Below are 13773 nucleotides of genomic sequence, written 5' to 3' on the forward strand. Positions count from 1 at the left end.
TTTTTATAATAGTGCTACATTCTCCACCCTCATGCCCTGCCTATGAAAATGGTCATCGCAAATAATGCAGAAAACATTGAGAAATGAAAAAAATAAAACCCCCAGCATTCTTAGCAGCAACCGTTAATAACATGTGAGGCTACGTGCTTCTGAAACTGTGATACTGCATACCCCAACCCCACCATCAAGCAACATGAATCAACATTTTTGCAGAATACAATAAACCAGAAAAGTGAAAAGCCACTGGGATGCCACAGCAATGTCAAACGGCTAAAAAGAAAAACTTCTAAAACTTTACTCTCGATTTCTGTGGGTAGTTCACCTTAAGTGGTAACAAGCAGAGCAGAGTCTGGGGACCATGCTATGATGCTCTCCGTTCTAGACCTTTTTTTACTCTTATATGTACATGTTCTTTTACTGTATGTATATATGCTTTTACATAAACTCTAGCATAGTTTTATACAAGCATTTTTCCCACTAGCTTTTTTCCCACCGAATAGATGATGGCCACGTGTCCATATCCACACATCATCCTATTCCAGTGTGAAACACTCTTAAAACTTGAGCATCTCCAAGCAGGGCAGAGTCCTACACCTCCATGAGCTCAGACCTTTGGGACTGAGGAGCTTGGGGGAGGAAGAGGTCACAGGCCGTGCTTTACCAACGCCGCCTCTGTGCCCGGGATCAAGGCTGCCCAGGCACGGCCCAGGGGCTGATGCAGTTTCAGAGCAGGCGCGAGGGAAAAGGGCCCTGCCTGTTCTGCAGGACAGTGTGTGTGGCAGGAGCCACGGTGAATCCACAGAGCGTCTGGCTCTAACCACGACTCCAGCCATTCATTCCCCAATTCATTGTGAGCAGGCACTGCGGGAGATACTGGGGTACAAAGATGGGGAGACCAAGCCCTTCCTTCCAGGGGCTGAGTCCAGGGCACAGGGAGCCAGACCAGCACAGAAATGACTAGAAGACAGCCCGAGAGAGACGCAAGAGACTGGTAGTGCTGCTTAGACAGACTCCTGGTGCCAAGCCTCCAGAGATCCTGAGTCAGCAGGTCTGGGTGGGGCCCAGGACCGGGCAATTCTAACTTGGTTCTGCGGTGCAAGGACCACGCCTTGATGGCATTTCTCGAGGGCAGGGGTTCCCCCCCAGGCAACTCCATCCCCTTTCCCCAGGACACTTCCAAGGCCAGAGATGTGCCTGGTGTCACAACTGGGCGGGGGGCACAGGAAGTGGTCTCATTCAGTGGGTGGATGCTGCTAAACCTCCTACAATGGACAAGACAGCCTCCCACGACAAAGAATGTCAACAGTGTCACTAACACGGCTGGGCAATCCCCTGAAAGCAAGATACTCAAGGCCTTGGTTTTATCAGCAGAGGGAGGATCGGCTCGATCACACAAAGTCCTGCGGAGGATTCAGGCATGCAAAGTGCTTAGAACAGGGTCTGGCACACGGGAGGCACTGTTTTTGCCATTATTACTATTATTAGCTCTCGTTACTACTGAAGAGCAGCTAGGAGACAAGGACAATCTAGGATGGACACAAGTCCTTCCTGCAAGGACCCCGCCACGCTACAGCCCTCACATGCCCTCTCCCAGTAACAGAGGCAACGATATTTACTGACGGCTTACTACGCAACATCAGTGGGATGAGGAAACTGAGGTTCAGAGACATTGAGTAACTTGCCCCAGGCCACACAGCCATCAAGGGGCAGTCCATCAACATTCATCCGCTCGAACATCAGCTGAGCAGCCACTATGCACCAGGCAAACCTCAGGAGGAGACACAGCCTAACACAGCACAGCTCAGGCGAAGAAACAGGTGATCTCCCAAGCCCAAGGTCTGCAGCTCCAGACCCCTCAGAGTCCACCCTGCTGTAATCCTGGCCCTACGAGCCCTCTCTCTGGCCTCTTGCCCAGAGCCTGTCTCTGACAAAGGGACCTCATAGCAAGGGCCCTGGGAGGAGGGTGGAGCATCCCGCTGGAACCTTCCCTGCATCCATCCTGAAGACCCAGTGGGTCCCCACACCCCAGGCCAGCCCCGCATGCGGGAAGCCGCGCCCTCCCCAGGGCTGGGCAGCGAGCAAAGCCCTCCTGCCCCCAGTGTCTCCTCCAGCCCCCAGGCCCCCCAGAACCCCCAGGCCACTCAAGACTCCAACTCACGGACCAGGTGACTCAGGCTCCAAAGCGGCAAGTGCCCCCAAAAGTCAGCGGAGCTCAGGTTCCAGCCACGTCACCTGAAGCCAAGATGTCCCTCCACACATCCCTTTCCCGTGACTTTGGGGTTTCTTTTCCCCCCCTGACTATAGAAGAGTACAAATTCAAAGCAAATAATTCAGAAAACACAGAAAAAATATAAAGAGAATACATCTCACTCATCTCTCCAGCAGATATAATAGCTGGCATGTAAGTCTTCCCAGATATGTTTATGCACGTAAATGTAGCTTTTAGAATAGCCTCATGATTCTAAATCACGAGCCCGTGCTCCTGGAACCTGCTTTTTCCCATTCAGATGCATTTCTCGGTTAGTAACAAGCTGGTCAACACGTGAAGCCCGGATTCTCTCAACCAGCCCCTGGGCTCGGTATTCATCTGTTTCAGCAACCCCCTACTGACAGTCAGGCGGAGTCACAATTTTCCAACATTTTTAAACAAGGCTGCGGTGAACCCCGCTGGACCTGGATCTGTGCCCAGTCACCCCCTTAGGACAAATTCTTCCAAGTGCAATTGCTGGGTCAAAAGTCACGGACATTCCAGCAGCAACAAGGGGACTGTCACCCAAGCAGGCAGCCCTGAGTCCTACTGGTCTGATGGCCAAACTTCGGGTCAGAGCTGGGTGCCCCAGAGGCCCAGAAAAGACGTCACACCCAGCCGGTGACCGAAAGGTCTTCCCCCACTGGCTCCCCTCCCCGCCACGCTGTCCAGGCTGCGGGGCGTCTGCATGGCCACTCTCCGCCCTCCCCTGCCAGCGGCTGGCCCTCCCAAAAACCTGAGTCCCTAGGCCTTGATGCCAAAGCCCCCATTACATCAGAGCGCCCCCAGCTCCCAAGACCCTGCCCAGGTCCCCAACTCTGTGGCCAAGGCCCCCGGCACAGGGAGGACCCAGCACAAGCCAGAGCCAGAGCCACAGGAGGGCCTCGGGACGGGCTACACGACGCCTCCAGGGCACTGCGCCCTGCAACCGGATCCCTCCAGGGGGGATCAGGGGGGATCCGGATCACACAGAGTCAGCCTCACTGTGCAACATACAGACACACACACACCACACACACAGCATACACACACACAGTCATACAACACTCACACACACCACACACACAAACACCACACACACACCACACACACACACAAACACCACACACACACATCACACACACCACACACACCAAACACACACACCACACACATACACCACACACACCAAACACACACACCACACACATACACACACACAGTCATACAACACTCACACACACATACCACATACAGTCATGCAACACACATACACCACACACACACCACACACACAGACGCACACACCAAACACACACACCACACACAGACACACACAGTCATGTAACACACACACACACCACAGACACACAGTCATGCAACACACACACACCACACACACACTAATCAAACACACTCACACAACACACACACACATAGGAGAAAGTGCGGGGTACAAAGAGATTCCAGCCTCACTCATGCAACACACACACACACACCCCCACACACCCACAACACACACATACACCCATGCAACACACACCACACACCAACAGTCATGCAACACACACACACACACCTTACTGAAAGTACAAAAAGATTCCAGCCTCACTCATGCAATACACACACACACACACCACACACACATCTTAAAGGAGAAAGTGCTAAGATGTGACAACACTGTCCTCTGAGAAAATAATTTCTCTTCCCCTGACTCGTGCTAGTAATTCATTAGGAAGAGTCCAGGATGCGCCCAATTCACCGGTTCTTCTCCTCCCCAACCCCAAGTTTCCAAGCTCGGGACAGTTTTTTAAAGAGAAGCTGTTTGCTAGTTTTTGGCAAAGGAGAAGTTGATGCTGGGTGCAGGCCTTCTGTGAGTCTGAGGAACACAGATGTCCAGAATTCGGATGATTTTTCAAACCGCCTCCACCCAGGCACAGAGGGAAAGTGCACGGCCATTTACAATGAAGCGCCTCTGCCCCCGCTGGGAAGGGCAGGCTGAAAAGTCAGTGTGAGACGGCTTTCTGAGCCAGAAACATGTGCGTGGGCAACTGGGCCTGGAGGGCCCTTCCTGCTCCTCATCAGTGACCATTTCACCCCGAGACGAGCCCACCTTCAGAGCAGCAGGGGGTAAGGAAACACTACACACGGCGGTAAAAAAACTAAGGAACTGGGCGTGGAATGTTACAGATCCTGATGACAGTGACTTAGAAATTCTCTGCGCTGCCTCTCGTTTCAAACCTTTGAGAACAGATGCGGGTACACGGCGTCCAAGTGCATCAGCACGTCTCCCTGCCCACTGCACCCCGGGGCAAGGCTGCCACAGGCAGAAGGACTGCTTATCTTTCTCCAACCGGCTCGCCCCACCCCCAGGGCACCGGTGCTCAGCCCAGGAGGCCCCCCTCCTTAGCACCGACTGTTCCCTCTGGAGGGTCCTTGCCCGCCCCAGGCCCGCCCCCTTCAGACAGGCTTTCAGGAAAGCACACAGTGGGTGCTCAAGAAACACTCCATGAGTTAATGATTAAAGCTGATTAACCAATGCGCCTGTGGGAAAATACATGTGTTTTCTTAACTTGAAACATCAGGCTCATATTCAAGAGCCTCTCTGATAAAAGTCTGGGCTTCCCTGGTGGCTCAGAGGGTAAACCATCTGCCTGCAATGCAGGAGACCTGGGTTCAATCCTTGGGTCGGGAAAATCCCCTGGAGAAAGGATAGGCTACCCACTCCAATATTCTTGGGCTTCCCTGGTGGCTCAGCTGGTAAAGAATCTGCCCACAATGCGGGAGACCTGGGTTTGATCCCTGGGTTGGGAAGATCCCCTGGAGAAAGAAATGGCAACCCACTCCAGTATTCTTGCTTGGAAAATCCTATGGATGGAGGAGCCTGGAGGGCTGCAGTCCATAGGGTTGCAAAGAGTTGGACACACCTGAGCGACTTCACTTTACTTCAATGTTTCTGCAGTTTCAAACTCCTCTTCTGTGAAACGTGCTCTTTAAACAGGGAAGTGTGTCCTTAGCAGTGGTCATGTATGGGTGTGAGAGGTGGACCATAAAGAAAGCTGGGTGAAGTGAGTGAGTGAAGTTGCTCAGTCATGTCCGACTCTTTGGACCCCGTGGACCATAGCCCAGCAGGCTCCTCCATCCATGGGATTCTCCAGGCAAGAATACTGGAGTGGGTTGCCATTTCCTTCTCCAGGGGATCTTCCCCACCCAGGGATCGAACTCATATCTCCTGCATTGCAGGCAGATGCTTTAACCTCTGAGCCACCAGGGAAGCAGAATTGATGCTTTTGAGCTGTGGTGTTGGAGAAGACTCTTGAGAGTCCCTTGGACTGCAAGGAGATCCAACCAGTCCATCCTAAAGGAGATCAGTCCTGGGTGTTCATTGGAAGGACTGATGTTGAAGCTGAAACTCCAGTACTTCGGCCACCTGATGCAAAGAACGAACTCATCTGAAAAGACCCTGATGCCAGGAAAGATTGAGGGCAGGAGGAGAAGGGGACGACAGAGGATGAGATGGCTGGATGGCATCACCGACTCAATGGACAAGAGTAAACTTTGGGTAAACTCCGGGAGTTAGTGATGGACAGGGAGGCCTGGCGTGCTGCAGTTCATGGGGTCGCAGAGAGTCAGACACGACTGAGCGACTGAACTAAACTTTCTACTTATAGTTAATACAAAACACTGGCTATATTCCCCCTATTATACAAACATCCTTGAGGCTGCCTTACCTCCAATACTCTGTCCTGATAACCACTAGCTTGTTCTCTACACCCATGAGTCTGCTTCACTTGTCATATTCCCCAGTTGGTTGTATTTTTCAGACTCCACATACAAGCAGAATCACACAGTATTTGTCTCTGTCTGACTTCTTTCACCTTCGCATAATGCCCTCCAAGTCCATCTGGGTTGCTGCAAATTTCATTTTTCACGGCTGAGTAACATTCCATTATGGATATACGTACCAAAAATTTTTTGGCTGCACCACGTGCAGGATCTTAGTTCCCCAACCAAGGATCAAATGCAGTGCAAACCTGGATTCTTAACTACTGGGCCACCAGGGAAGTCCTGTACCACATCTTTACCCATTCACCCATCAGTGAACACACAGGGTTGCTTCCATATCGTGGATGTTGTAAACGGTGCATGAGCACTGGGGTCACCCATTCACCTGAATCACTCCAAGTCACAAGGGGTGCTGGGCCCTGCAGACCATAATCACAAAGCAAAGGAAAGGAGAGGCGGACAGCAGAAGCCCCGCCCCAGAGGCTCTCAAATATCACAGTCAGTTGTCATCATCTGTGAATCTGTCTACTCACTAATTCCAGAAAATACGGTGCTGCTCTACAGCCACGCGCGGGCCTGCACAGAGCGCAAGGTGCTCCAGGCGCCCGCGGGGCTGTTCTCGGGGAGGAGGGACAGACCCCCCCTGCCCCGCCCCAGCTCTTGTGCTGCAAACAGGCATCCTTGACACAGTCCATTTAGTGCCACACTTTCTGCATTTTTGTGCTTTACGTTGCTGATTTTGCTGCTTAAAATGGACCCCAAGCCTAGTGCTAAAGGGCTGGCTAGTGTCCTAAGCCCAGGAAAGCTGTGATGAGCCTAACGGAGAAAACACGAGTTGAATAACCTTTGAGCAGGCTGAGTCATGGAGCTGATGGCCAAGCTCAACATGAATGAACCAAAAATACACATTATAGAAGGTGTCTTTCGGAGAAGGCGATGGCACCCCACTCCAGTACTCTTGCCTGGAAAATCCCATGGACAGAGGAGCCTCGTGGGCTGCAGTCCATGGGGTCGCTAAGAGTCGGACACGACTGAGCAACTTCACTTTGACTTTTCACTTTCATTCAGTGGAGAAGGAAATGGCAACCCACTCCAGTATTCTTGCCTAGAGAATCCCAGGGACGTGGGAGCCTGGTGGGCTGCCTTCTATGGGATCACACAGGGTTGGACACGACTGAAGAGACTTAGCAGTAGCAAGGTGTCTTTAGGGACTTCTGTGCTGGTCAAGTAGTTAAGACTTTGCCTTTCCTGGATTGCAGGGGTGCAGGTTCCATCCCCGGTTGGGGAACAAAGATTCCACAGGCCAGAAACTCAAAACAGAGAACAGAAACACTATTTTAACAAATTCAATAATGACTTTAAAAATGGTCCACATTAAAAAAAATCTTAAAAAAAAAAAATCTTTACAATAAAATCACATGCATATTAAAAAGCAGAGACAAAAAGGTCTTACTTTGCCAAAAGGTTTTACTTTGCCAAAACAGGTCCGTCTAGTCAAGGCTGAGTTTTTCCAGTAGTCATGTATGGATGTGAGCGTTGGAGTACAAAGAAAGCTGAGCGCAGAAGAATTGATGCTTTGGAACTGTGGTGTTGGAGAAGACTCTTGAGGGTCCCTTGGACTGCAAGGAGATCCAACCAGTCCATCCTAAAGGAGATCAGTCCTGAATATTCATTGGAAAGACTGATGCTGAAGCTAAAACTTCAACACGTTGGCCACCTGATGTGAAGAACTGACTCATTGGAAAAGACCCTGATGCTGGGAAAGACTGAAGGCAGGAAGAGACGGGGAAACAGAGGATGAGATGGTTGGATGGCATCACCGACTCAATGGGCATGAGTTTGAGCAAACTCCGGGAGTTGGTGATGGACAGGGAGGCCTGGTGTGCTGCATGCAGTCCATGGGGTCACAAAGAGTCGGACACAACTGAGCGACTGAACTGAATGTGTCTTTAAACAGAAACACAAAGTTACATACTGATCAGTGGACGTGGGGGACCAGTGGCTCACGGGAGCCTAATGAGGTTGAACTTACTGAAAGCCTTTGGTCACAACATTTCCCTTGGGAGCCACGGCTTCCCGAAAGCTTAGTGGAAACTTCTGAGAACAAGGAGGACCATCCGTGTGCTCAGATGGCTGCTCCCTGGCCCACGCCCATCGGTGCCCGCCCTCCCCTGGCACCCCCACTGCTCCCTCCATCTGCCGCTCCGCACACAGGCTCCCTTGTTCCACTCAGTGTTTTCCGGAGGTTCCTCTGTCAGGTCGCTCCTCTACTGGACTCGCAATCTGTAATCACTAGCCGCCCCTCCACACCCCAGCCTCAACTGAGACATCAACTCCCTGAGGCAGGGCCTCTGTCTTGAACCCCTATCTGCTTGGATCAGCAGAGGCTGCAAGCCCGACAACAAGGTGGGTGCCCAGTGCCCGCCCGAAGGGACATAGCCCGCCAGACAACGGCCATCAGCTTCCCGGTGGGCTCTGCGAGTGTGAGCAGTGCTCAGAGAGCCTGCACAGAGGCCAAAACCCAACAAATTAGACCCGGGCTGCCCTCCTAAACCTGGTTGGTCTGAAGTGAGACATGCTCTAGTATAAAAGATGCACAAGACTTCCAAGACCGGGTACAAAAATATGCAAAACATCTCACTCTTGATTTTCCTGTTTTGATTCCACACTGAAATTATTCTATCTCAAAAATTCTGGGTTAAAGGAAATTGGATGGAAATTAGCTTCAGCTGTTTCTTGTTCCTTTTCAACATGGCTGCTAAGGAAGTTTTCATGACGTCCAGAGTTTGCCCTATACTTGCCTGAGTCCACCCTGGTTTTTGGAGAAGGAAATGCAACCCACCCCAGGATCCTTTGCCTGGAAAATTCCATGGACAGAGGAGCCTGGCAGGCTGCAGTTCATAGGGTCGCAGAGAGTCCGACACGACCGAGCGACTAAGCACACACACCCTGGTTATAATAAGGCCACGGAAAGGGCAGCCGGTGACACAGGTCAGCCTGACCCCCTCTCCCGGCGGCTGCCAAGTGCCCTCCTGAGCCAGGCAGGAAACACCTGTCAGAGTTTCCCGAGACACACAAAGACCTGAGTGTGTCCAGAAAGGGGCTTCGGAAATCGGGGCTGAAGAGAGTTGAGATGAAACAACTGTGCCTCAGAAGGGGAACGCAACCCGGACAGGGGCCGGAATGGAGTAGCCCTATAAATATGTGCTGGATGCTAAATCGTGCGTGCGTGCTAAATCGCTTCAGTTGTGTCTGACTCTTTGTGACCCCATGGACGGAAGCCCGCCAGACTCCTCTGTGCATGGGATTCTCCAGGCAAGAATACCAGAGTGGGTTGCCATGCCCTCCTCCAGGGGATCTTCCCAATCCAAGGACTGAACGCACATCTCTTACATCTCCTGCATTGGCAGGCGGGTTCTTTACCACTAGGACCACCTGAGAGGCCCTGAATAAATCAGTATTTTGCCAAAAAAAAAAAAAAAAAAAAAAAAAAACCAAAATATTTCTAACTTGTCTGCTGGTATTTGGGATCGCAGAGCATGAGTAATGGAAGGGGATCTGAAAAATGACTAGGCTCTGCCGTGTGGCTGACCTGTGAGGACACTGACCTCTGTGTCCTCCCCTGGAGAACCAGTGGTCCCTGCCTCCCACCCTACCTGCCAGGCCCAGGCCACCTGGCAGAACTGTCTACAATGATGGGAGTTTTCTCCGATCTGTCCAATACCAGGCCTACTGCACCCCTGAAAGGTGGCTACTATGACTGAGGAAGTGAACTTTTTATTTAATTGTTATTAATTTAAATTCAAATAGCCACACATGGCTAGAGGTGGCCATCATGAACAGCACAGCTCCGGGCTGCTGTGACAAGGTGGAAGGTGGTAAAGCCTGTAAAACCCTCGGGGGACTCGCCTGGTGGCCCAGGGGCTGAGACTCAGCGCTCCCAATGCAGGGGGCCCAGGTTCGACCCCTGGTCAGACCCCACACACCTCCACTAAGAGCTCGCACGTCACAACTACAGATCCTGCATGCTGTAACCAAGACTCACAGCAGCCAGAGAGAGAGAGAGACATTAAAAATTTTTTAAAAAACTAAAAAAAAAAAAAAATTAAAAAAAAATTTTTGGAAACGTCAAACCCTGATAGGAATGAAATGGGTCATGCTGCTAAATGAATTCCAAACGTGAGATTCTAAGAGATTTCAACTGCCCAGCAAACAGTCCTGATTCATTATACGTGCAAAAAATTTCCACACACAGAAGGTACTTCACTTGGGGGAGAAGACGGCTCACAGATGAATCAGAACACAGGAAAAGTCCTTCAGAAGCAGCTCGGCAAACTAGCTTTGCCTCTCGGGCCACCTCTGGCCTCGACATGCAGGGACAAAGCAGGGTTACCAGGCTGGTGGATCACATTCCTGAGACCTCCCACCCCCTCACCCGGAGGGACCAGCGGCGCCCGCCCCTTCTGCTGACCTACAGACGCAGGTCCTCCCACAGCTCCCAGACACAAGCGGGGGTTGTCAAACCTGCTGGGAAGTGGTGGGAAAACCACTGCTGAAAAGGCATGGGGGCTAAGTGGGAGCCACGAAGCGTCAATCTGTTCACTCAGGTGGGAAGATGCCCATGAACTTCAAATCGAGGTCTCAGCTCTCCAGATTTTTCCAGGCAGGAAAGCACTTCCGAGACTAAACAGCTTTTCTGTATCATTAAGATCATTAATATTCTATACCCAAGCAGACAATAAAGAAAAAAAGCAGGAGAGTGGAAGGGCGGGGACAGGGAGGCGGCGAATGGTTGGGGCCCAAAAGTCAAAAAAGATCTAAGTACTTTTAAGGAAACACATGATTATTTCCAAGTAGCAATGTAAGGAGTCGCTGTAAAATATTTAAGAGATTTTGTGAGCTCATTTGTTCTTATCCATTAAAGGGCACAGCTAATTTCCCCCCTCAATCCTTCTAACTTTTCAACAGACACGTTAACTTCAGGGCTTAAGAGTGTCTAAAGCCCTTGGTTTGGGCCCCTCCGAGTTTGCAGGATGAAAACCACGTGAAATTGGATCCACATGTGTTCCACCCACAAGCTGGCCTCAGTGGTGTAATTTATTCTGTCAGGCAGCTTGCTATTGCTCAACTTCAAGGAGGGAACGCCAGCAACCACTCTGCAGCTATTAAAACAGAATGAACCAGCCTGGGGTCAGCAGGACAGAAGCCACCTTCACTTCAGGACCCAGCTTTCTGTACCTCAAGTTCAGTCTCCCGTCTGTTGATATCATCCGTGGATTGATTGAGCTTCTCCAGTTCTCCCTGATGAAGAAAAGGGACAGAAAAAAAGACTTCAGGGATGCATGTCTTTGGTTTCCACTGTGACTCAGCTCCAAAATCTGCAAAATTACTCTGGCCAGTTTGTAGGAAGAGGAACCAGTCCATATTAATTGTCAAGGAAAACAGTTGGGCCTTGGCTGGAAGAACAAATGAATGTCAGCATTTCTGAAACCTTTTTCTTGATAGTGGCCTTTTTGAAAATGACTTAAGGTCCCAGGAATTTGTCTTTTCTTAGAAGGTCAATTATTTATTGCAGGTTTGTGCCTTCAGGTAAACCCACCTGTTACAAATGGTTTAGAGGCTAAATCAAAATAATGCTTTCTGCTTTAGAGCAGGAATTCTGCAGAAAAGATAATAAAAGAAAACAAAGCCAAGCCTAAAGTATAAACTCAATGAAATGATGCGAACCAAGGGTGGAATTCTGGCATTAACTCAACCCAAAGTTGAGCATTTTTCTGTAGAGAGCATTTTCTTTTCAAACCGCCAATTATTCAAACTACCTAGCTGTTTACAAAACAACTAAAACTAGCTTTAATCCTGATCCTTTAAATATTTACAAGCTAACATTTTGTAAAAAGCGCCCAGCATGAAGTTAACTCATTTTACTCTGCAAACAAAGGATCCTGTTAACAGAATTCCCCAAGAAAACAAAATTTAGTAGCCCAAACTGATTTTAATAGAATTCCTAATATGGAGCTTTTTCCACCTAATTTTTATCTTGCTCACCTGCCACGACAATTCAGTTAAACATAACAGCTGAGTTAAATGAGCTTTTTAACAGATCTGCACACTGAAAAACCAATTAGGTCTCCAGAAATCGCAGTTCGTGCTGAAAAGCAGGGTTTTGTTACAAGTGACTTATGGAAGAGCAGAAAAATGGGTCTTGGCAAAGGGGTGTGCTGTGATTTTTTGCTTAGAGGGTGAAGAGGTTAAGCTGTCACTTTGAGATCTCGGCTAGGAAACCGCTTTTTAATCATCTCCCGGAGAAATGGAGGCGCAGGAAGCAGGCCAACCCTCTCGCCTTCTCGCGCGTCAGCTTTGCGCACCAGTTGGCCCTGATTTCTGTTCACACTCGACCTCACAAGGAGGAAAAGCTGGGTTTTAAACCATTTGAGGCCAGCCGGAGGGCTGCGCCGGGGTGACAGTAAACCCTTCGGTTTGCTAACAATGAATCGGGGGTGGGGGGGGGGGGGATGGCTCCGCACGGTCCCCTCTGCCAGGTGAGGGCTCCCACCCCCGGGCACGGCGGCCGCCCCAGGTGTAGGGGGGTGGCCGGCGCCCAGCGCCCCGGGGGCGCGCGCTACGCCGCCGGCCGGGCTCCCGGAGTCCGGAGGTTGCGCAGAGCCCGCGGCGCGCCGAGCCGGATCGGGTACCCCGAACCGGGCCAGGCGCCCCCGCCCCCTTTCCTCTTTGTTGCACGTCCGCCCCAAGCGCAGGGCACGCTGCGGGCGACCCCCGCGTCGCACCGGGAGTCCCGGCGATGGAGTCGGGCCGCGTCCGCGCGGGCACCGCAGCCTCCCCAGGAACCGGGCGAAACCCGGCGCTCGGAGCTTCTCTCCCCCGCAGCCCCGGGCCTCCCCGGGCCGCCCCACTGCGCGCAGGCACCCGGAGCTCCGAGGCGGGCTGAGCGCGGAGGCCGGGGCCCCCGCGCGCCCCCCGCGCCTCCTACCTGGATCCGGGGGTCCACCTCCTCCTCGTCCGCCAGCCCGGGCTCCATCCCGGCTTCCTCCTCCTCCTCCTCCTCCGAGTCCCGGGCGGGCGGCGGGCGCTCCGCCGGCCCCTCCGGGCGGTTCCGCCTCGGCGCCGCGTCCATGCCGGGGGCGGCGAGGGACGCGCGGGGCTGGCGGCCGCAGGTCGCGCCGGAGCCTCCTGGTCACCGCCGGGCGGGGGAGCTGGGCGCCGCTCGCGGCCGCGGGTCCCCGGGCTCCGGAGGAAGTGGGCGCGGTCGCCCCCTCTCCGCCGCGGCCGTCAGCGCCGCCCGCTCCGCCCCCGGCCCGCCCCGCGCAGCCCCGGCTCGGCCCGGCAGCCCGGGGAACCGCGCTCCGTCACAAAACCTCCCCACCAGCAAGCCCGTAGGTGGTGAAATGGGGGAGCCCTCACCCCAGTTTTAACTTAGCAGCCGGAAGAGATCGCCAGCTCCCCAAGGTCGGCCGCCGGGTGTCCGGGTGCTTTTCCGCCTCCCGCCTCTGCCAAGGCGAAGTGACTCCGTGGAGGGAAATTGTTAATCGCTCAGTGGTGTCCGACTCTTTGCGACCCCATGGGTTTAGCCCCCAGGCCCCTCTGTCCATGGAGATTCTCCAGGCAAGAACACTGGAGTGGGTTGCCTTGCCCTCCTCCAGGGGATCTTCCTGACCCAGTGATGGAACCCGGGTGTCCTGCATTGCAGGCGGATTCTTTACTGTCTGAGCCACCAGGGAAGCACGGTAGAAGGAAAGTTTGGG

The 13773-nt window shown here is 52.5% G+C and overlaps 1 protein-coding gene across 1 annotated transcript in view; it reads right to left on the minus strand.

The window, feature by feature from the left end:
* SH3BP5 (SH3 domain binding protein 5) overlaps positions 1 to 13236 on the minus strand; it is an 81579-nt gene extending 68343 nt beyond the window's left edge. Inside the window, exons 1-2 of the mRNA XM_019964358.2 lie at positions 13002 to 13236; positions 11252 to 11314 (exon numbers count right to left, since the gene is read on the minus strand). Of these exons, the coding sequence (XP_019819917.1) occupies positions 11252 to 11314; positions 13002 to 13145 (207 nt within the window). The 5' untranslated portion in view covers positions 13146 to 13236. The remainder of the gene's footprint in view (positions 1 to 11251; positions 11315 to 13001) is intronic.
* Positions 13237 to 13773: the final 537 nt, after the last annotated feature.

This window comes from Bos indicus, chromosome 1 (genome assembly GCF_029378745.1).
Source record: "Bos indicus isolate NIAB-ARS_2022 breed Sahiwal x Tharparkar chromosome 1, NIAB-ARS_B.indTharparkar_mat_pri_1.0, whole genome shotgun sequence".
NCBI classification, from domain to species: Eukaryota; Metazoa; Chordata; class Mammalia; order Artiodactyla; family Bovidae; genus Bos; species Bos indicus.